At 43.2% G+C, this 23,695-nt stretch overlaps 1 protein-coding gene across 1 annotated transcript in view; it reads left to right on the forward strand.

Annotated features, from left to right (window-relative positions):
- Dscam (DS cell adhesion molecule) overlaps positions 1–23,695 on the forward strand; it is a 504,817-nt gene that overhangs the window by 267,249 nt on the left and 213,873 nt on the right. The window contains exon 10 of the mRNA XM_035443441.1: positions 9,751–9,870. Within this exon, the coding sequence (XP_035299332.1) occupies positions 9,751–9,870 (120 nt within the window). The remainder of the gene's footprint in view (positions 1–9,750; positions 9,871–23,695) is intronic.

Below are 23,695 nucleotides of genomic sequence, written 5' to 3' on the forward strand. Positions count from 1 at the left end.
TCAGGACCATCATTAGCAGTCTTCCTAGAGCAGAGGGGCCCCGTCCTTCCTCTGTCTGGAGCTGTGTCCTCTCGCACCTCTCCTTTTCTGACAGAAATGAATGCATTTCTTAAAACTCACCAACAAAGCACAGAGAATACTGTGCACCTGGAAGTTAAGGGAAGAAGCCAACTTCACACATTTGCAAAATAAAAACAAAACGAAACAAAAACACTCTTGTAATGAAACTAGATCTGCATTTAGAAATAAACAGAAGATATACTTGACTATGGAAATTAGGAAACTTTTCCTTTTCCCCCTACTTTTTAAAAGATAAATGAAAATAGGAACCTCCTTTTGTCTCTGCCCCCTAGTGCTTCCTCTGAGCAGAACTGCCATTGTTGGCGAAGGATTTAACAGTGCCTTTTCAATATAATCTACTCTGAAGGATTGGGTCAGGAAATAAAAACAGTATATTAGAAAAAGAGCATGCTGGGATTTTTTATCATTGTTACTATTACTTGCAATAATAGAAAAACCAACCAACATTATTTTGCTCAAGATCAGGGTCAGCTGAAGCCTAATTGACCTCACTCTTCAAGTTACAGAGTAGATTTTAATCTCATTAGTCATGGACTTGTTCTTCCAAAATTAGCTTCTTTTAAGTGTGCAGTGTGTCAGCAGGGGGGTGACAGAGCTATGAGGATGAGGATGGAATGCTCTTCACATAGTGGATACTGTGACTTCAAATGTCAGAGAGACAAGGTGTTCTCACATGAACTGCACTGTGGAACCCCCCAGGACATTAAATGTCACATGTTGCATTTCTAGTCCTAAGCCAGATCCATTAAATGATCATCTTTGAAAAATAGATCTGTCTCCCATCTCTGTGGGAAATTATTAACTTTTTCTCCAAAATCACTGATAGGTGTTTCTCAGATTTTGCCAAAATTTACAGTCACAGGGAGCTCTAAACATCTACTTTCTGGGCTCTAGGCCATGCTAAGGAATCAACCATCTTAGAGGAAGACCAGGTCTGGACCACTCATGACCGACCATTCATGAAGCTTACAGGTTGACTCTGACATGTCTTCTGTTGGTACCCGGGTTTAGACCATGTGGTTACTTCACAACTCTACTCTTTTCCCTTCACCCCTGAGACTCTGACATTGACTGCTTTATCTTATTTTTCTAATAGTTCTTTCAGAACTTTGAACAATGTTTTTTGTCCTTATCTACCTCTTCCCAGCTCCTCCCAGATCCACCCACCCCTCTTCTCTATCCACCCAATTTTGTGAAGTCTTTTTTCCTTAACACCCATCAACTTCCATTTGTGCTGCCTGTGTACTCTCTTGTGTGTGGCCTTCCTCTAGAGTGTGGTCAACGTACAAGAACTACATTCCTAAAGAAAACCAGCTGTTCTTCTCCTGGTAGCTATCAATTGCCAATAACATCTCAGCTGGAAGTAGAACTTCATGCCCACCTTCCCTCTCCATGCTCGGTCTTGGTTTTGGTTTCTGTGTGGTGATAACTTGCTTGTGCAAATAAAGCCTGTCTGGGGGTCAGAGAATGGAGCTTGCCACTAGTTAACCATAGAGGTCTGGAGGTCTGTAAGGCAGACAGGAAGTGATGTAGCTGAGAAGAAACAGGATATAAGCAGGGACAAACAGGAAATTGCTCTCTTCTCTGCAGAGACGTTAGGGAGGTAAGGTGTGCTGTGGATGCTCCTTCTCTCTGATATCTCAGCATTTCCCTCTATATCTGACTCTAGCCTTTTATTATCTAGACCAATTAAGAACTCCTTTTACATATTGGTTCCCACATGGCCAGAACATTAAAGGCAATACAGGGACAAATTGCCCCCACGGTCCCAATCCGGCCTTGAGAAAGCCACCAGCTGCCCGCCAGAAGCTCGATCAAACAAGCGGGCCACGCCTGACTCCTTGCTACTCCCCTCCATCCAGCGCTGGTGGTATAATCCCTAAAACATTTTGCTTTGAATTTGGTGGTTTCACCCAGCTTTTATCTAGACATAGGGGCACACTCCCAGACCTTGAGACTTCCCAGCACTGGCACATCCAATCCAACTCACAGTTGCACACCCACTGTGCACCTGCCACCCACCTGCCTAGCACCTGAAATGCATGGCTTCATTTTTGTTTTGGTTTGTTTTGTTTGTTTATTTTTGTTGTTTTTTTGGGGGGGATCTGGTTTAAGCTTACATGGGTCTGGTCCCTCCTGTCACAATCACTGTGAGTTAGTTATGTAGAGTTGCCCTGTGTTACCCAGAAGGTATGGTTTCTATATATTCTTCTTCTTCCTTTGACTCTTAATGCCTTTCAGTCCCCTCTTCCATAATCATCCTCAGCCTTGGGAAGAGGAAACATTATATAAATTCTGAATAGGGCTGAGAAGTCTTCAGTTTCTTGTTCTCTGAACCTTGATCAGTTGTAGGTCTCTATGTCATTCACCAGACACTGCAAAGAAATCAACACAGAGACAACTAACTGCTCAAGCTTCTCTGAGAGTTGAGAGATGCAGGTATCTATGGGTATACTGGTAAGCCATTAGGAACTGGCTTAATATCATGTCCATTTTGACCCAATAATGATGCAGGTATGGGTTTCATCTTGTGGGGTGAGCCTTAAATACAATCATAAAATAGTTGGTTACTCCCACAATGTTTGAACCACAATTGTACCAGTCAGTATGTCTTGCCAGGGTAGTCATCGATTTGTAGTTCCCAAGATTCCTAGCCTGGTAAGACTGATGATTGCTTTTCTCCTCTGTTAGCAATCATGGCACACTTGGCACTGTGAAAGGTAACCAGCAGAGATGATGCTCCCAGGTGTCAACCAGATTGGCATCTCCATGTTCTGTATTTGTCTTCAGTGATAGGGTCTCACTGTCAAGGTCTGGAGGGCAACCAATAGCATTGGCAATAACCTATGGTATGTGGGTCTATATAAGCTCACTGGCCAACAACTCCAAAAGAGGTAACCCATTCCCGGTACTGTGATTTTGTTTAGTAGCCTATAGTAGGAGCACTGTTGCCACACTATAGGGTAACACTATTTTAACTCGTGTGTGTGTGTGTGTGTGTGTGTGTGTGTGTGTGTGTGTATGTGTGTGTAATAGGAAGCTTCTACCGTAGTAGGTTTTAATTATCACACTGCTGCTGTGTGAGAGACTAGCTGGGCTATAGGCCATGGGGAGTAATACTTAAGACCCATTTCCTAGTGATAGCCCTCCATCAGCCTCGTCCCCCACCCCAAAGCCCTGCAACTTCCTAGAACAGCACCTCCAGCTGAGATCACAGTGCCCAAGCACATAACACATTCAATCCACAACACACATTTGTCTAATAATGAAGCAATCAGAGTATCACAGGCCCCATGATGATGGGAGGGGTGAGGGTACAAGCCTCAGACATTTCAGCTTCCATTGTTCTCCTAGTAATGTCATAAGATATACCCATAGTCTCATCACCATGACAACCTAAATGTAAGCTGAACAAGGTCAAAGCAAACATCCCAAAGTGGATGAGGGAAGCCCACTAGGACTCAACTGTACATGAAGAACTACAAGAATTCTGAGGATGGGATGAATAGTCTTCCCAAGGGAAAAGCATTCCAATTGGTTGTCTAATACCAAATGGTCAGATCTGGAAATATACATACAATAACAAACAACATTGTATAGACTGAGAAGGTTATATTTATGAATATATATATATATATATGTGTGTGTGTGTATGTACATACATATATATGCATCGTATGACAATAAAAAAAAGTTGCCATGAATTTGAAAGAGAGCATATAAGCATTTATGGGAGGGTTTGAAAGGAGGAAAAAGTGAAAAAAATTTTCAAGAAAAAATTATTCTGATTAAAATTGAACAAAAAAGTACAACATAACCAGTTTTGGAATTTATATCATGCAGGTTTCATGATAGGTCTTTGTCCTGTCATAAAATCAAGTCGCTGTGAAGAGTTTGAAGGCTGCTGGGTCTGGAGAGATGGCCCAGGTGTTCAGAGCACTGGGTGCTCTTTCAGTTGACCTGTGTGCAATTCCCTGCACCCATGTGGAGGCTCACAACCACTGGTCACTCCGTCTCCAGAGGATCTGATGCTTCCTCTGGCCTCCAGCGCTGCATGCATAGAGTACATAGACATACATGCCGTATGCATGTAATGTATAAATATACATGCGGCTACATGCATAAAGTGCATACATATGTATATATAGAGTGCATAAACATACATGCCGCATGCACAAAGTGTGTAAACATACATGCCACATGCATAAAGTGTGTAAACATGCATGCTACATGCATAAAGTGCATAAACATACATGCTACATGCACAGAGTGCATAAACATACATGCCACATGCATAAAGTGTGTAAACATGCATGCGGCTACATGCACAGAGTGCATATAGATGTATACATAAAGTATATAAATACACACACCATATGCATTAAGTGTGTACATATACACGCTGCATGCATAAAGTGCATACATAGGCATGCTATGTGCATAAAGTGCACAGACATACATTCAAATACACATGCACATCAATAAAAAACAATCTGATGAAACAAACAACAACCCTACAAGTAATTAATGTCAAGGTCCCTTCTGGCTATTTTTCATCTCATTATTTCATCAAGATAATGACAAAAGGACAGAATCTGACTAAAAAAAAGAAATGGGCTATGAAGTTCAGTGAGCACTTTCTCAGTCACAAAGTCTTTATCCACAGCAGTCTTTGTTTTGCTTTCTTATAAATCTCCCTAGTGATGTTTTCAGTGTTTTGTGCTTTACTTTCTGAAGATAAAATAAACTATTCTTAGCTATGAATCCTTAAGACAACCATGGGCATTTGTAAATCTAATGGTTTATACTTGTTTTCAAATTGACTATGTTTTTCTAATTTTATTTCATTTCTCTCTTCCTCTGTCATTAGCAACTATCTACTTAGTCTACATACTTACAAGACCCTGGTATAGTCACTGAGATGACAGAAACTCATCTGGGCTCTAGGCAGCTTCTGGGTCAGTAGGACAGAAATGGCTAGTAGATCCAGCAATGAGGCAAGAACCTTCACTGAAGAAGGAAAGTGGGCTACTTCACTTGATTTAGGAGACACATGCGATGATTCCTAAGAGGAACGAGGCGAGGGGAACCTGAAGTTTTAGCAAACAGCCACTAGATAGGATGACAGCAAGAAAAACATCATGTTCTAGAAAGCCTGTTGCCTCTAAGGGAGGGAGATGCAGAGAGCAGACAATGCTGCAAATTGAAATTTTCGTGCAGGGTTAGCTGCAGGGCTGACCTGACTGCATGCTCAAGGTCCTGGGTCCCAAGGAAAGTCTTAAGGCCATGGGAATCAATTATAAGCATGGATTACCTTCTGTAATGAGGTGAGCTGGCAAGCCTAGAGAGCTACAGCAGAAGATTTCCTGCTCCCCATGAAAAGCAGAGACATGGGACCCAGGTGGTGGCTGCAGGAAGGACTCAGGGTCCTGGGTCATTGCAGAAGGTTCTTTGTTGCCCTTGGAGACCCTTGTATGCAGATCTGTGTGAGAAGACTTGACACACCTCCCCAAGGGAGCAGCCAGCACACCACTGCCCTGGATGTTTGTTTAAGCTGTCTTCCTGGTAGTACCATTCTCCCCCTCCTTCAGACAACATAGCTGAGGAAGGGCATGCTCCCAAGGTTCACACTCACCATGAGTGGCAGCCCTTTCCTGGGGTCTGGAAACTGTGCAGCTGTGCTCAGAATTCCAGCTTTTGATGTCAATGACCAAGTTGAGTTTGGGGACTTTTTAATCACTGCATTAGCTACAGCTTGTACTGAATAAATGGAAATAGGGCTTTTAGGTGAAATGGAGGCTCTTCCTGTTCACTGTCACTGTCCAGAGAGCCTTCTGCAAACTGGGGTCTTAGCCATTAACTTCAGAACACAAGCTGGCACTTGGTTCATGAAGGATGCAAACAGTAAATTGATGAAACACATCACACAAAGTAAAAAAAAAAAAAAAGTATAGCAAATTGCTCTGTGACTTTAATCTTTCACTGGAATTGAGAAATGTCTCTCTCTTACATGCTGCAAAGTCTGGGTCTGAGATGTAGCTAGGGAAAGGTAGAAATAGAATGAGGATTTTAGAGGCCTTGAGATTGCCTGTCACTGAGAGGGTGGTTTTGGAGTCTTAGAGTGACAGGCTATTAATTACAAGAGCAAAACATACCTTGATAACAGGGAGATCAGTGTTCTCGATATGATCACAGAAGACTTCACAGAGGAACGCACTCCACGGGCCTTGATGTGTAAGGAAGAAAGAGAGAGTGCAGACAATGCTACAACTTTCTGTAGGCTGACCAGGCCCATGTTGCTGCATGTGCACTGCCTGTGTGATCCTGGAAACATGGCTGACTTGTCTGAGCCTTGACCTTCTCATCTGAATATAGTGGGAGTCACCCTGTGGCTTCCAGGGATGCGAAGGATCTAACAACCTTTTTGGCTAGAGCGTGTGGTTACCAGAAGAGTCCCCATCTCCCCTAAGCTTAGTGACTGTCCAGTAGTCAGAACAGCACCCAACCCCCCACACTTAGTCTCTGTTCACACAGGGTACAGAGCCTGAGGTGGGAGACAGTCAATTAGAGAAGCAATATCAAGCAGCTGAAGTAAAAGTGGGGGTGAGGTTCAGAGAAGGAGTGAGCTTCCAGCCGAGACAGAAGCAGTGGCAAATAGGAATACATCAAACCAAGGCCAGGAGAAGAGAATGAAAACTCAAAGCAAGTCTGTCAGGGGACTAGTGAGTGGGAAGAACTTGGGGATCGCTTCAGAAAAGTCTACAGGGGAAGTTGTCTAAGAGCCTGCAAAGCATCCCAGGGGCCTGATCATGGTCAAGGGCAGATGGTGGTTTCCCAAGCATCCTTTACATCACTGGGTGGAAAAGGGATTCAAGTGGAGTACTGGTGACAGACACGGCACCAGAGCAAAATGACTAATGGAGGCCATTTAGGATAAGAGACAATGTTGCCCTTGCCTTACCTATTTGTATTTCTCTTGAGAACAGAGTGTAATTGGAGCTGGCTACAGTCACCCAGTTGGGATGCAGAGAAGGAAAGATTAAGATCAAAGAAAGCAGAAAGCAGTAAAAGTTGCTTTTATAAGTGAGTTGCCACGGTGGTCAGCTAGATCTAATTCCTGCCTGGCACTTTCTAAGGAGCCATCCAAAACAGGTGATGGTTAAAGTGCGGCATCTGGACACACAGCCTCGGAGATAATAAGAAAAACAAAATCTGAGACTCTACCTCAAACCTCATCCCATCCTCCCTGTGATGGGAAAGGTTAGGATATGCTTTGGTTATAAGCGCGGTAGTTTATTTTCTTCCATGTTGTCTCAAGTAGCATTGTCTATGAATAATTGAGCCATTAGTTATTATTCTCTTTACCATAAAAATCAGAAACCTGCTTATTTGTCTCTTGGGTTTTCATGAAAGCATGGATCAATGTGGGAATCAGAAGAGAGAAAAGCTCACTTAGGGAAACCACGGGCTATCCTTGCCAGTATCTGGAAAATTCTCGAGTAATGACATAGGAGAATTATTCTGCTAATCAGGGACCATTTCCATCTGTAATTACACTATACTTGCCATGTGTTAATACCCCATATAGACATCTTTGATGAGTTTTTAAGCAGAATTTCTTAGCTTAGAGCCAAATCGAATGGAGGGTCATGGATGAGTGATAGCTGAGAGTGTGCCAGCTGGAAGTCTCATCAAGTAAAAAAGCAGCAGTTCCTCTTGGCAGAATTAGCTGGGGAGTTGTCTCACACACCATGGACCAGGAGTCTAGTGTGGTGTTTCAATTTTTAATCTACCCTGAAGGTTGTTGATCATCTTTATTAGAAAGTTAGGGATGGTGTGATTGTATACAAGGCAGTACTTCTGTCATCCTGGAACCTGGGAGGCAGAAGCAGGAGGTAGAGAGTTTGAAACCAACTTGAACTAAATAGCAAAACTTTGTCTCAACAGAAAACTAACAATATGAGCTGGAGAGATAGCTAAGCAATTAAGAACACTGGTTGTTCTTCCAAAAGACCCTGGTTCAAGTCTCAGCACCCACACGACAGCTCACAACCATCTGTAACTCCAAATATAGGGGTCCAGTGTCTGTTTCTGACATCCTTGGTCCCTGAACACATGACATGCAGGCAAAATTTCCATACATATAAATTTTAAAAATAAATATTTTTAAAAAGGAAGCTAAGAAGAAAAACAAAGAGGAAGGAAAGATGGAGGAGAAGAAATAAGAGAACAAAAGAAAAAATAGCCTTGTATAATCTCTGGTATTTTCTTAGGAATAATCTCCTGGCCTTTAGGCATTTGTCTTTTATTAATTCATTCCAAGTACACATATATCTGATCAAATGTATATTTCTTAAAATGTTATTTACATGAACCAAAACTGCAAAGCAGTTTACAAATACTCCAATCCCATTGCTGTGTGGTGTACTTAATTTAATGCTGGGCATCTGAGTTTACTAAATGAAACAACTCCTTTTTTTGTTTGTTTTTGATGAGATGCTCTTGGCCCTATTTCTTTTTCTCTCCACTTTTTATTTAAATTAGAAACAAAATTGTTTTACATGTCAATGCCAGGCCCCTCTCCCTCCCCTCCTCCCCTGCCTTCCACTAACACCCTACCTATCCCATACCATTTCTGCTCCCCAGGGAGAGTGAGGCCTTCCATGGGGGGAGGTCTTCAGAGTCTGTCATATCCTTTGGGATAGGGCCTAGACCCTCCCCTATGTGTCTAGGCTGAGGGAGTATATCTCTATGTAAAATGGGCTTCCAAAGTCCATTCCTATGCTAGGGATAAGTACTGATCTGCTATAAGAGGCCCCATAGATTTCTGAGGCCTACTCACTGACACCCACATTCATGGGGTCTTGACCCCTTTGCTCATCACACCTCCTTCTCTGCAACTGGCTTCCAGTTCAGTTCAGTGTTTAGCTATGGGTATCTGCTTCTATTTCCATCTGCTGCTGGATGAAGGCTCTAGGATGGCATATAAGTTAGTCATCAATTTCATTATTGGGGAGGGCATTTCACTACACAACTAGGGTCTGAATTTCATGGGATGCCAGTACTCTAGGCACCTTCCATCAACCAACCTCTGTGGTTCTGCTTTGGCCGTGCCTGGTGCTAATATATCAGAAAGAGTGGCTCATATGTCCTGGTGAGCCATCTGGGGTAAAGGTCATCACCATGCCATATTCGATGCTACCTCTAGGGGATGCTTGTCAGTTCTTTCATCTTCTACTAGGAGAAAGTCCTCAGCAACACACTGAACAGTTCCTAACCAAGGAAACACTCATCCTTGATAAGTACAATTTGGGGAACAACATATATATTACATCTTATATACTGGATACTATTCTATTCTGTATGGAGTGAATTCCTGACAGTCTTGAGTATCACATGCCCTTGCGTTTACCAATGCTCCTCGAATCTGTGAAAGACTAGTTTACCTACAGAAAAAAAAAAAATCCCACTAAAAACAATTCATAGAAGACCCACCAGGACCCAAACTATTTCTCCCGTTTTCCCTGAGCAGCTCAGGGAAAACAGCTATTGCTTTTGAATTTGTGTGAAACATTCTTTTCATTTGACGGTTTACAGAGATAATTGTTTCATAAAAATCACAACTTTAAATCAGTGGCCCTGTCTGAATGACAACATTTCTCTTTGCAGTTCCTCCTAAGTTTGTGGTGCAGCCCCGGGACCAGGATGGCATTTATGGCAAAGCAGTGATCCTCAATTGCTCTGCAGAGGGTTATCCTGTGCCTACAATTGTGTGGAAATTCTCAAAAGGTATGAAGTTTCTTTGACTGCTGAGTGCATGCTAAACATACAGTGTATTGTCAACAGTACTTGCCCTTCTGGAGATATTTCCTGCAGGTAGATACGTCATCCTCTCTCACCCTAACCCATCTCATATACACCCCAGTGGATCGATCAGGACTTAATCATGGAAGTGCCCCTAACATGTCCTTGGAAGGACTCTCAACACCTGGGAAAATATCACCTTCCCTTCAATATAATGACCACGGTTTACTCAAAGACTCCTGACAACACAAACACAAGTTGGGAGACAACAGTGTTGGAATTATTCATTGCTGGAAATTATTCCTTAGATACCTGGCACTCTGTGTTTTCCGAGAACTGAAGTTAAAATAATTGACTTTTTAGATTTATCTGGTAGAACACTACATGTTGTCACCCTCAGGGTGTGGCTTTCAGAGGCAGTCCTCAGGTGAGTGACTGGAGTTCCCTACTTCCACACTTAACACACCATGCTTCCTCTTCAAGAGGATGATGGCTCCATCCCATTTGTAGATCATGTAGATCATGTGTCAAGCATTTGTTAAATTACAGTATATGCTGTGGAGGCTGAAGGTAATACCACTTTAGACATCAGAAAAATCACTTCCATTCATTATACAGTACTTTCCAGGCAAGGTCCCCCAACTGTTTGGAACACAGAAACTCCCAAATGTTTGGAACACAAAAACTCTATTTACAGTCACTGATTGTTTCATCCAACCACGGAGAACCAAGCATCTATTGAGAAATGAACCATTCAGTCAGTCAGTCAGTCATGATCTTCCCCCAACCAGTGAAGATATGTTATTCATGTTTAATCATCATGAGTGTATTTGGTTCCCTGTTCACTTAACTACAGTTTTCCATTCTAGACATTTCTTTTTACAATACATTATTTTCTTCCTTTGAAAATAACCACAGTAGAAGGGAAAACAAGTGGTGAAGTTGCCATCACCTTCTTGGTATAGATAGGCTGAGAGGGCAAAAGGCCTTCTAGTAGTGACTAGGAGAGCAAGAGAAGGAAGTAGGGGAGAGAGGGGGAGCCCTTCCCTGTGGTAGCTTTTCTTCCACCTGTGGAAATCACCTTGTTGAAAGATGAAAGCTGCTACTTAGAGTTTCTTCCCCTGAGACTTATTTTAAGCCATATCTAGAGCCCCATGTTGCATTAATACATTGAAATGGACAAACAAAACACATTTAATTTAGCTCTATCCACAGCGTCCTTGATGGTGTGAACATTTTCTTTGACATATACCATCAAAATTATTTTTAATGTTCACACACACACACACACACACACACACACACACACACACACACACACACACACACACACACACACACACACACACGTTCTCTGCTTCTCCCTGATGCTATTTCCAGGCTTTTTGCACCCCTGCAATAAACCTCTTTCCACCCATTTCAGTGTCCATGATTGCTATTGTTTTGTGCAAGTAACTATAGAAGTGGCCTAGCATGGCTCCATGGAAGGCCCTTGGTCTGTCTTACCCAAGGGGACTTTGCCCCCAACACTGCTGGGGTGTGTGTCCCTTTCTCTCTTCAATAGATAAGATCTCTTTCATTGTGTGTGATCTTTACACTCTTGTGAGTGAAAATTACTTCCCCTTTTCATTTGCATACTTAGATTACTATTTGTGTTTAAAATGTTTCATTCCTTGTTAACTGATAATTCTGTTCCCCCTTTGGGGACTTTCTGAGACCTGGTGTTCCCCAGCCCATCTCTGGGTCCTGTTTGTGAACACACTCTGTACAGACTACATACACAACCCTGGATTGGTTAGGATGGTAAGCCTCCTCTTCATTTTCTCTTTCCCCATCACTGATAGGCACATTAAATCACAGTAGCTTTTTCATCTATAAATTTCCCATGACAATTCAGATTATTGGAGAAAAAATGGAATCCATAAAAACAAGTCTCCAGGAAGATGAAATATCTCACAAACAACAGAATGATTTAAAAAAAACAAAGGAACAATTGCTGTTGCTTTTAGTCAGGGCTTTCAGGTTTGTCCTCAGTAACAGATAGGCACAGATATGGTTTGTAACATGATCATGTGATCCCCTCTGGCTTGTAATTATATGCTGTGGATCTTTTTTGTTTGTTTGTTTGTTTGTTTGTGTGTGTGTGTGTGTGTGTGGCACCAGAAACTAATGTTCAGTATGCCTTTTGAAACATCTTTGTGAGTTTATATTAACAAGTTAGCATGGCCAGAGTTGAGATAAAGTTTACAGGCCAGGTGTGGTGGCACACAACTTTAATCCCAGCACTCAGGAGGCAGAGGCAGGAGGATCTCTGAGTCCGAGGCCAGCCTGATCTACAGAGTGAATTTTAGAACAATCAGGACTATACAGAGAAACTCTGTCTTGAGGAATGAAAGAGGGGAGCTTTACAAAGATTTACAAGAGTTACTCTTTCCCCCTATGTAGAGAGCTTCATTAGTGCTTTTAAGTTTTGCTTTTGATTGACAGGTAACTGCAAACATGTAGTATACAATGTGTGCTTTTCATATTTACATGCTTTGTCACAGTCGTATCAGAACTGGCAAAGTCCCCCGTTCTTTCTTTGTAATAAGGACTCTCCAAAGTCCTTTCCCCTGGTTGCTCTGAAATGAATGGTAGATTGTTGCTACAGAGTCATCCTGCAGTGAAACAGAAAGACAAAATGCCTCTGTCCTTTCCAGTCAGATCTGAAATCCGTTGTTCAGTCTTGCCCTAGCCTCCCTTCCAAGCTTCTGATGTCCACCACTCTACTTTTCCAGTTGCTTTACATTCCATAACTTGGAGAGGTTCTACAACGCTGTCTCAGTTCATCCATATTCACTTAACCCGATGTCCTCTGGTCATGTCCTTGTCATCACAAATGACAAACTCTCTCACAGGCTTGCCTAAGTTATCAGAGGCCCTAACCTCATACCTTTAGGGGGTTATGCCATTTCTCCCCAAGCCTCTTTCTCCCTCAAGAGAGGGCTCCCAAGCTAGAGAGCAACTTCTACATCCCCATGGGGGAAGGGCTGGGAGGAATGGCTGCTTCCCTGACCTGGGTCTGCTCCATTCAATGTTCTTTCCAGGAACTCATCACTAACCAGTGTGGGAGCATCCCCGTGGCTCCCTGGTCAGCTCACCCACACCATAAAGGAAGCAGCAAGCTATGCTGTACTTAGGCATGCTGACATGCCATCGCACAGTATCTTACTGGATTTCAGGTGTCTCTAGTACTTCACCGTGGTTTTGCTTTTCTTCAGCTCTTTATTCTTAGAAAATGTCACACTGTGTTCCATTACATTGATCTTTGTAGATGTGTTTATTTTTCCCCTGGGATTATTTTCTGTAAGTAGAATTGCTGCCTCAGAGAGTAAACAATTTTTATAGCTTTTAGACACATTGACAGTTTGCCAGCATTTTATTCATTTGCACAGACTTCCTTGGTGTGAAGTAGTGCCTGCTTCCTAGAACAAAAATAAGGCTTCGTTTTATGCCTGATTCTTAATGGTTTCCAGTCTAGTAGAAGAATGTTTGTGTTACTATTTTGATAAAGCAATAAAGACACCACATTAAAAATTATGTTGACAATGGAATTTGTTTCAAATAATCAGGGTAGTCAGTGGGGACAAAAGTCCAGCTCCCTTAAATGTAACAGAGCACAGGGATGCAGACATGGTTCTAAGGTTGAGAGTGCTGGCTTCTCTTCCAAAAGACCCTGGTTTAGTTCCTAGCACCCATGTGGTGTCTCATAACTCCAGTTCCAGGGCATCCACTTTGTCTTCTGACTCTGTGGGCACCAAGCACACAGATTATGCCCAGACATACGAATACTCATATTCACAGAAGAAATTTTTTAAATTATTAACTAACTAACTAATTGTATAGCCTGACCACAGCCTCCTGTCCCCCTTTGTCCCCTCCATGCCACCCCCTACCTCTCCCTCCTCCATAATTTCTCAGGAAAAGGCAGGCCTCCCGAAATTAAATCAAGAACAGATAAGCAATTTAAATAGACCTATAACCCCTAATGAAATAGAAGCAGTCATCAAAGGTCTCCCAACCAAAAAAAAAAAGCCCTGGGCCAGATGGTTTCAGTGCAGAATTCTACCAGAAATTCAAAGAAAAGCTAATACCAATGCTCCTAAAAAAATCTCTTATATTCATGCCCAGAAGCTTGGGTTTTAGTTAATTCTAGACATAATCAGATTGACAATCAAGATTAGCCATCACAGGTATGATGCTTGGAATGTTCCAGAAACATCAAGGGGACACAGTGTCTGGATCAAAGTAGGTGACAGGATGTTGCAAGGGTTTATCTCCTCTGTCAATCATTGTAAGCATATGCTTTGCCAAGGGGCATGGGCTCCTGCTCTGGTGGTGATGATGCATTCGCTATTCTGTATAGTTAGAGGCAGCCAGAGAAATCCATGCCATAACAGGACTACACTGGTGCTGGTGTATGCTCAAAGCAGATGGGAAAGAGGCATGAAACACACTAGACCTGCTCAGAAACATATGTCACAATGAGGCTTGAAGCAGGGTAGAAAGACAGGTGTTGGAAGCTGGCTTTCTTTAGCTGGCAGACTGGATGTGTGTGAGGGAAAAGAGGGCATTGGAAATGTGCCCAAGTCTTTGCCCTGAGCTGTGAGAGGAGGAGAAATGGACCATGCAGGGAGCAGATTTGGGGCCGGGAATGAGGGAAGGAGTTTCTCTTTGCAGAACCAGCCATGAGTTCCCATGGCAACCATGCCTTATGTCCTAAATGCCCTCCTTTCCTGTCTTCCTCCCCTTGTCCCTCTGCTCTCTCCCATTCCTTCCCCGGCACCTCCTGTCTCTCTCCTGTGGGATTCCTTTCTCTTCCTTCGTCACTTTTTCTTCCTCTTTCCCTCTCTTCCTCTCTCCCTTTTCTCTTACCCTTTGTTTCTCTCCATTCTCTCTCTATTCCTTTCTCTATCTCTGGAGTTCTTCCTCCTCTCTGCCTCTCTTCCTTTCGCTTTCTTCTTTCCTTTCTCTCTTCCTTGCTCTGTTTTCCTCCTCTTTGTCTATCTCCTCTTTTCTTCTATTACTTTCCTCTCTGTGTCTCTGTCTCTGTCTCTCTCTCCTCTACTTCTCTCTCCTTTCCTTTCTCTCTCACTGTTTCTTCCTTCACTCCTCCTCCCCTCTGCCTTTCTCTTTTCTTTCTCTTTTCTTCTATTTCCTCTCTATGTCTGTGTCTGTCTCTCAGTCTGTCTGCCTCTCTCCTCTCTCCTCTCCTCTCTCTCTCTCTCTCTCTCTCTCTCTCTCTCTCTCTCTCTCTCTCTGATGAGTACTTTCCCCTTATCTATGTCTCCTCTATTCTTCATCTTAACCTGGTACCACAGACCCACTTCAATTCTCCACCACCCTGCGTTAGTTTTATTCCCCTCCGCTCCCTCAGCACAACATTTTCTGGGAGAGCCATCCAAGCTCTTCCATCTACCCTTTCACTACAAAGTACCAGCCACCTGGTCGGTTGGTGGCTCATAGCCTGTTGCGGAAGAAGATGTTGCTGCATTGTTTTTGGTCTTTTTCTTGTGTGTACCAAGTAGTCAATGTGAAGTCAAGACATTCACATCATTTCCCTGCTGCTGTCCATGTGGGGGTCACTTTTTCTATAAATATGGTATGATTATTTAATCTCAACTCAAGTCATTTTTTATTTCTAGAATTTTTGTGATTTTTTTGTTATAAATATTTATTTTTTTCATACCCTTCAACCTTCTTCTCCATAATCTCCAATTCCATTGTCAGACATCACCCTCGTCACCTGCAGCTGTCACTTTTCTGTCTGATGCATTGTTCATGTGTTCTCATTTTAATTTGATATTTTCCAGTTTCTATTATTTTCTCTGGCAAAACCTCTGCTCTTTTGTGAACTCTGCAACTTGTCTTTCACAGCATCATTTTGCTCTCTGCTTTCTCCCTACAGTTTTAATGGCTGACAGTTCACTCTCTATAGACAAATGACTATCTAGTATCCATGTAACTCACATATATTTTTCTGGCGAAATTTCCTTTTGTCGCGACCGCCTTGACCAGCAAGGAAGACGCAACGCTGAGACTCTTCCTTAAGCAGTTTACTCAGGAAACTGAACACTCTTCTGACCCTGGGGAAAGGCCCCCCACAGCTTAAAAGCACTCTTGCCAGCCAGCCCCAGAACGCCAGGTAGCTAAGGCGGATAGGCTCGCATTTGCTGATGCAAGTTTGAATCTTAGACCAAACCAAATAAGGAGTTGTTTATTCCAGAGAGCGCTCACCCTTGGGATGGTGGAAGGTGGAAACCAGCGCCATATTCTGGCGTGGTGTATCACAGCTCTCCACATCCTTTCTTCCATTTTTTTCCTATAATACCATCCTTACACCTTGGAATCTGGAAAAATACTCAAAAAAAAAAAAGTTCATGTGACTAGAAAGAAATTGCTTCATACAAGCACATGGTCCCTCGCTTAAAGCTGCCTGTCTGATTCTGAAGCTCACACCTAGTCTGTACACGCTACTCCTTCAGGTAGATTTTTCCTCATCAAATTTGACCCTACTTTGCTGGCCAAGATGGCAGCACCAATCCTCCCCATCTCACTGTCTGCACCTCTGCTCAATATTCATGGATGGTCATGCTGTTGGATAGCTCTTTCCTAGTTCTCACAAAACTGAGTTTGCAGTTCTCAGCATTCTTTATTCCGTCTGCTGTGACGTGTCTCCCGGGAAGTGGAGAGGAGTGTAGATCTATGCCTCTGCCCTCCAGTACAAAACCCTGCGGCTGGTATGTAAAATGCCATTAGCTTTGGATTTTGTTTTAGCAAAGGAAGCCATGCAAGGGTCTAAGGGAATGGATAGACAGCATCAGTCAGGAAACCCATCTCGGCACTATCTGCTGTATACCTGCTATAAGCTGCTCTGTTTGTGTAAGCCTATTTCCTCCCATGCAAAACAGAATACAGAGATTAATACACCTCTGATGCTTAAAACCAACTGTGGTGACTCATGCCTGTGGTCCCAGCACTCGCTAGGCTGACTCATGGGATTAGCCACAAGTTCTAGGCAACATAGTGAGTTCTAGGACCGCCTGGGTACCAAAGTGAGACCCTGTCTCCAGACTTGGGGTGGGAAGTGATAATCTAGTGAGAAAACCCCTAGAAAGTATTTGTTACTATGTTTGGCAGCAGTTGGTCAGCACATGTTGCCTGTTGTTACGGTCATGGCCAGAGTCATCATTACTCTGTAGTTAGCCAGATGCCTAACATGGCTTGTTAAAAGGTTAAGCTCCTCCCACTGGCTTAAACCATTGTGTCACCTGTCACCTGTGCTAGCATGTGAACATGGGACTCTGGTTTATCCCTCTCTCTGTTGAACTGAGCTGCCCATTCTTGCCCCAGCACTACTGCTGTGAGGGGTGACACCCTAATGATGTTACCCCATCCACCCACCCACACCTATTTTCAAGAGCATCTCTGTTGCCTCATTTGGGCTCCTTTGAATTTTCTTCCTGCATGAATGATTTTGACAAAGAAATCACATTTCTAAGAACTTATTCTGGAAAACTTGGAGACTTATAAGTTTCAAGGTTGACTCAAAGACCAGTGAACCATTAGAATATAAGGGTTTCATATCAGTACTATAGCTGGTGTCTTCAATTAGGAATTGGCAATTACATGCCCATTCCCATTGTTTTGTTTTGTTTTGTTTTTGTGGGGGAGGTCAGAACATGCTTCATTTAGGTTTCCGTGTCTCTTTTGCTTGGTGCATACACAGTGTACAAACCAGGATAATGCTGAGATATAGTTGTGAGTCATCCCTCATAGGCTCATGTACTTGGACACTTGGTTCCCAGAGATCTGGGGAGGTTGTAAGAACTAGGAGAGGAGCTTAAAGGGCTTACAGCCTGGTTCCACTTTTGTTCTCTTTATGTTTCCTGGGTATGGATGCTTGAAATCATCCAGTTTCCTGCTTCTACTTCCTTGCTTTCCTCCCTGTTTCCATATCTTTCTAGCTATGGTGAGCACTGACCCTCTGAAACTATAAGCCAAGATAAACCCTTTCCCCCTTGAGTTGTTTTTGTCTGGGACCCTTCTTTTCCTGCCTGTTTCCCATTAGCTGTACTTTCCTTCTTCCCTTCCCTGTATCCTTCCAGCTCTTATGACCATTCACCTAAGGTACTCGTCTCTCTAACACCAGATTTCCCTGGGAAATATAAAGAGTCTGCCCATATTTGGTGGTGTATGTTTTGAGTTCACTCTGTTCTACTCCTACCCTGGAGAAAGTGTTGGAGATTGGACACTTCTAGACTCCTGAAGGGTGGCCCACCTGACCATACTTACATCCCATCACCAGAAACCTGTCTCCACTCCATGTCAACCCACCAGCAGGAGTCTTCCCTTAGGCTACAGACTCCTTATAGGATTAATGGAAGCTTTTCTGTCAAGAAATCCATAGAAATAAGCCAGACTTGCAGCATAGTCATCTGGATGTCACCATACAAATTCTAGACTAGAAACAAATGCTGGGCTCCACACACTTTGTTAAAATGTCTAAGTCACCCACTCTCTCTGGAGTCTCCTTGTATCATGGGACTAGTCCCAGGCTTTCTCCCTTAGTCTTGTCAAACCCTGTTGCTCAATATCAAGGTTATATTCCCTGGGACCTTCCAAAAACATAAAGACTCTATCTCAGAGTATAAGGATCACAGAGAAAAGGACATGCCTGAGTGCCCTGAACAGGTTTGCTGTAGGACATGGTCTCTTGTACCCTAAGTTCAGACTTTGGTGAATTACTGGGATCACTCCTTCCTTGTTTGACAAGAGACAGATTGTCTTATGTTGCAGACAAATTCCTCTTCCTCCAAAAGAGAAATGCTCAAATGCAAACATGGCCTACAATGAAGACTCTCCTTGGGATGGGGTGCTTAATTTTAAGATAACAAAGGAAATTGGTCCATTTGGCCCAGATGGGGTGACTCAGCTTGCTGGCCCTTCAGGATTCCCTGAAGGACCTATCATTTTTGCAGGTCCTACTGTTTCCAGCCTTAGGCACAAGCATCCATCCATTCATTGTCACAGCACTTAGCCCCTTTCTTTACATAAGAGATGGTCACACTCTGACCTTGACCTCTAGCCCTATGAACTTTGCTTTGATATGTCTTTTCAAATCCCCATTCTTGAACCTGCATTTTTTGAACTTGCATTATCTCTAAGTCTTGTCTTGGCCATGTCCTTGGGACCAATTAATCTGATTATGTTCTTGTCTTCTTCTGAATCAAGCTTCTAACAGAAGCCTGGCTGAGGAAGGCCATCGCCCAGTCAGAGTTCCACCTGTCCATCTTCCTGCCTTTGTAATTGCTACCCAGAGCTCCCACTGTACCAGCTCCTTCTCTGTATTATCCAGAATTATCTCATGGTTAGGCCTCTTCTGTGCTGCTATATTTCTAGAACACAACAGCCTAGTGCAGGTATTAACACCAATGTCCCTGTCCCCTGCTTAAGCATGGTTATGCCACGAGAATCCTAAGTTGACCCAGCAAGGTGTCTCAAGGCTCTGAACAGTAGATGGTGACATCTCCCTATCCCCCAAGTAGGAAACTAACTTGAAAACCCAGTGATAATCTTAACCATACAACAAAGGCGGCCATGTTTGCTTCCCAAGTAGGAGAACCATGGGCCTCATAAAGCAATGAGTTCTTTGGAAGGGGCTGGAAACGTAACTAGCAAGGGGTTTCGATGCATTTATCTCCTTCCACTGACAGCTGAAAAATCTTGACAGTCACAGAAGCCTTCTCCTTCCTTTGAGCTGGCGGGGTGGAGACTGAGTGCCAGGGAAGGGAGGATCAACAGCCATTGTCTAACCTAGAGAGGCTCCCAGCTCAACCAGTCCAGAGTCCAGACGGACTTCACCTCCTTTCTCCCCCTGTTCCTCCAGGTTTCCTTTTCTGCGTTCTTTCTCCAGAAACTCTCTAGTGGTTTTCTTGTGGGTAGAAGCAGCCATATCAAATACAAATATTTGGAAAGACTTTTTGTAGGTGTGTTATCTTAGGGTTTCTATTGCCTGTTGTTGTAATAACACACCAAAACCAGAACAGCTTGGGGAAGAAAGGGGTGTTTCTTTTTTCTTTCTTCGTTTTTGACTTACACTTCTATATTGCTGTTCATCTTCCAAAAATGTCAGAACAGGAACTCAAACAGGGCAGGAACCTGGAGGCAGGAGCTGATACAGAAGCGATGGAGGGGTGATGCTTGCTGGCTTGCTCTACATAGCCTGCTCAGTGGGATTTCTTATGAAACCCAAGATGATCTGCCCAGGGATGGCACCACCCGTCATTGACTAGCCCTCCCCCATCAATTATTATTTAAGTAAAAGACCTATAGGCTTGCCTATAGACCAATCTTATGGAGGAATTTTTTAAATAAGGTTCCCTACTCTCTGATGACTTTAGCTTGTGTCAAGTTGACATAAAACTATCCAGCACATGCGTGGTGGAGAGCATGGCCAACAGACCCCGATGCAGGACTTCTCAGAGTCCCACTGCAAAGCAGAGGTGGCATCCACCATATCTAGCCACCTCCACTTCTGCAGTGCCACAGGCTACATCAGCAAGTGCTGAATGTGACTGCCTCACAGTTAGATTTTATGCTAATTGAATACAGGGCCAGTTTTGAGTCTCTGGTATAAAGAAACAATTCCTTCCTATTAGATACACAATTGCAACCAGGACACAGGAGTGCCAAACCACGCCCTACCTACCTCCCAAGCCAAGAGAAAACTCTGAGAAGGCTCCTGGGAAGCTTCATCATCTAAAGTGAATAAGTTTCTTCACAGAAAATAAATGGAATTAAGGGGAGGTGGCTGAAATACCCACTGAACATAACTTCAGATTTGAAGAGAAAACTACCTAGATCCTGTTGTGCTTGGTATGTGGTGCAGTGTTAAGGAAGAGTTTAATGGGGGGGGGGGGCGTTGAGAGCACAGTATATGAGGAGGGTTACCTGAGAAATGTGAGCACCTTGGGAAGCTATCCATGCCTGCAGCTGTGATTGGCAGACAATCCTCAGGGGGACTAATAATCTTTTTATTATTTATTTATTTTTAAATTTGAAGCAAGCTTCTTTTACATGTCAATCCCAGTTCCCTCTTCATCCCCTCCTCCCCTGTCACCCACCAACCCCTATCCCATGCCCTTTCTGCTCCCCAGGGAGGGAGGCCTTCCTTGGAGGATCTTCAAAGTCTGTCATATCATTTGGAGCGGGGCCTAGCTCCTCCCCTGTGTGTCTAGGCTGGAAGAGTATCCCTCTATGTGTAATGGGATCCCAAAGTTTATCCCATTCCTGTACTAGGGATAAATACTGATACATTACCAGAAGCCCCATAGATTAACCAGAACTCCAAACTGACATCCTCATTTGGAAGTCTGAAGCAGGGACTAATAATCTTACACACAGCATTTGCCTGCATCCCCATGCACACGTGGCCTATGAAGGAAAACAGCCTGTGGAAGAGAAGGCTGGCTTCTCCTTCCTTTCTCCTTATTTTGAATGTCCCCTCACTTATGAGTTAGAAACCAGAGCCTGGTGATCATCGGGGTCTTCATTTGCTTTCTGTTGCTGTGATAAACACCATGACCAAAAGCAAGTTTGGGATAAAAGACTCTTTTCATCTTTACACCTCCACAACATAGTCTGTCACTAAGGGATACTCCCAAAACCTACCAACTATTTTCAAGGAAAGGAAACTTCTCTTTGAGGTAAAAATGCTCACTCTTCAAGGAAACACCGTCTCTCCACAAGGATGAAAGGTACACATTCTGATCCTTGGAGGAGAGAAGGAATAGTGTGCAGCCTTCCACTGGACTGTGGTCAAGAGAACAGAGACTCCCCATTGCGCTGTGCTTCAATCCACCTGATCCATCCCCTCTACTCTGATAGCCAGTTATGAATGTGCTCTTGGAACAATTTACTCTGAATATAATTGTAGGTCTTTACATTCCACATTTTTTGCAAGCTCATTTTCTTTGGTCACAAACAATCTTATATGTCAATATTTCTCGTCTTCTGTATAAAGAAGCAAAGAGAGTCAGCCATTGGTCTACAGCCCCCATTGGCTAGGTCACAGGGCACTGAGACATGCATTTCTCAGACACCCAGACAAGTGATATCTCTGTAATCATAAAATCTTAAGAGAGGGGGAGGAAGCAGGTACCTGGTTCACCACCTGCTTCCTGTGCTGTTCTCTGAAGTGTTACTCCCACAAACTCAGCACCCAGGCACACAGCTAGGCATAGCTTCCCAATATAAACAGTAAGATGTAGCTTCCCATTACATAGGGAAGGTTACCTGGGTGTTAACATCATTAGAAATCCAGTCTGAGACTTACAAAATGCTTTAACATTTCTGTTTCTTGTGATGAAGTCTAGAACTGTCCCTGCTCGGCCCCAGCTGGCCACAGAAAATTGACAGCTCTTTATTACCAAACACAGTTTATCTCTTGGCCGCTGCACAAGGTCACAAGGTGCATACCTTATGCTAAGAGAATTACCAATTGCAGATTGCACACACTGATTTATGTTTCACTCTTTGGAGTATTGATGACTCTAAAGGAGAGGGCAGAGGATTCAATGAAGCTGTACTGAAGTCCACTTCCTCACATCTGGTGAGTGCCAGTCCGTGGGTCTGTGGACCTCTCAGTGCAAAGACTGGCTAGTGGCAAGCTCTTACTCCCTGTAGCAGGCATGCTCAGAGCAGCACATGCTGTAACACTTCAAGTTGTCTCATTTTTTCCCCAATGAAGCCAAGATTTAATGTTATTCAAATGCACTTAGCCTTTATTTCCATCTTCATTAGGTCTTTTAAATAATGCACAGGCTCATATCCAGCCAGATAGGAATAAATAGATCATCCTTTCCCAATGTCTGTCTTGTAATTCTTCTGCATAAATGTCTCCACCACTTAAAGTATTTTTCCAGTGAGAATTCTTTGAGGAAAAGATATAAGGTGTGTGTTATTGGTCTATATGATCTTCTCTCTCAAAGTCCACCAGAATTTCACTCTAAATTTTCAGACTTATTTTTATTTCTAGCATTGCAGTATCCCTTTGCTCTTTTTTTGAAGTCTTTTTATTTGAACTAGAAACATGATTGTTTCACATGACAATCCCAGTTCCCTTCTCCCTCCTGTCCTCCCTTAGCACTGCCCCCAACTAAAACCCTACCCATCGCATAAACTTTCTTCTATTCTTCCCCTGACTCAACCTTTCTGCTCCCTCATGACCTCTGCATCCTTCCTCTTCTCCCCTTCTCATTCTCGTAGCTCCCTCCCCCCTTCCCTTGCTCTTAATTTGTTCAGGAGATCTTGGCCCTTTCCCCTTCTCCAGGGGACCATGTATGTCTCTCTTAGGGTCCTCCTTGTATACTAGCTTCTCTGGCAGTGTGGATTGTAGGCTGATAATCTTTATGTTTAAAATCCACATATGAGTGAGTACATACCATGTTTGTCTTTTTGTGATTGGGTTACCTTGCTCAGAATGATTTCTTCTAGTTCCATCCATTTTCCTGCAAATTTCAAGATTCCATTGTTTTTTTCTGCTGAGTAGTACTCCATTGTGTAAATGTACCACATTTTCTCTATCCATTCTTTGGTTGAGGGGCATCTAGGCTGCTTCCAGTTTCTGGCTATTACAAATAGTGCTGCTATGAACATGGTGGAACAGATGTCCTTGTTGTATGAATGTGCTTCTTTTGGGTATATGCCTAAGAGTGGAATTTCTGGATCTTGTGGTAGACTTATTCCCATTTTCTTGAGGAGTCGCCAT

Source organism: Cricetulus griseus, chromosome 4, assembly GCF_003668045.3.
Source record: "Cricetulus griseus strain 17A/GY chromosome 4, alternate assembly CriGri-PICRH-1.0, whole genome shotgun sequence".
Lineage (NCBI taxonomy): Eukaryota > Metazoa > Chordata > Mammalia > Rodentia > Cricetidae > Cricetulus > Cricetulus griseus.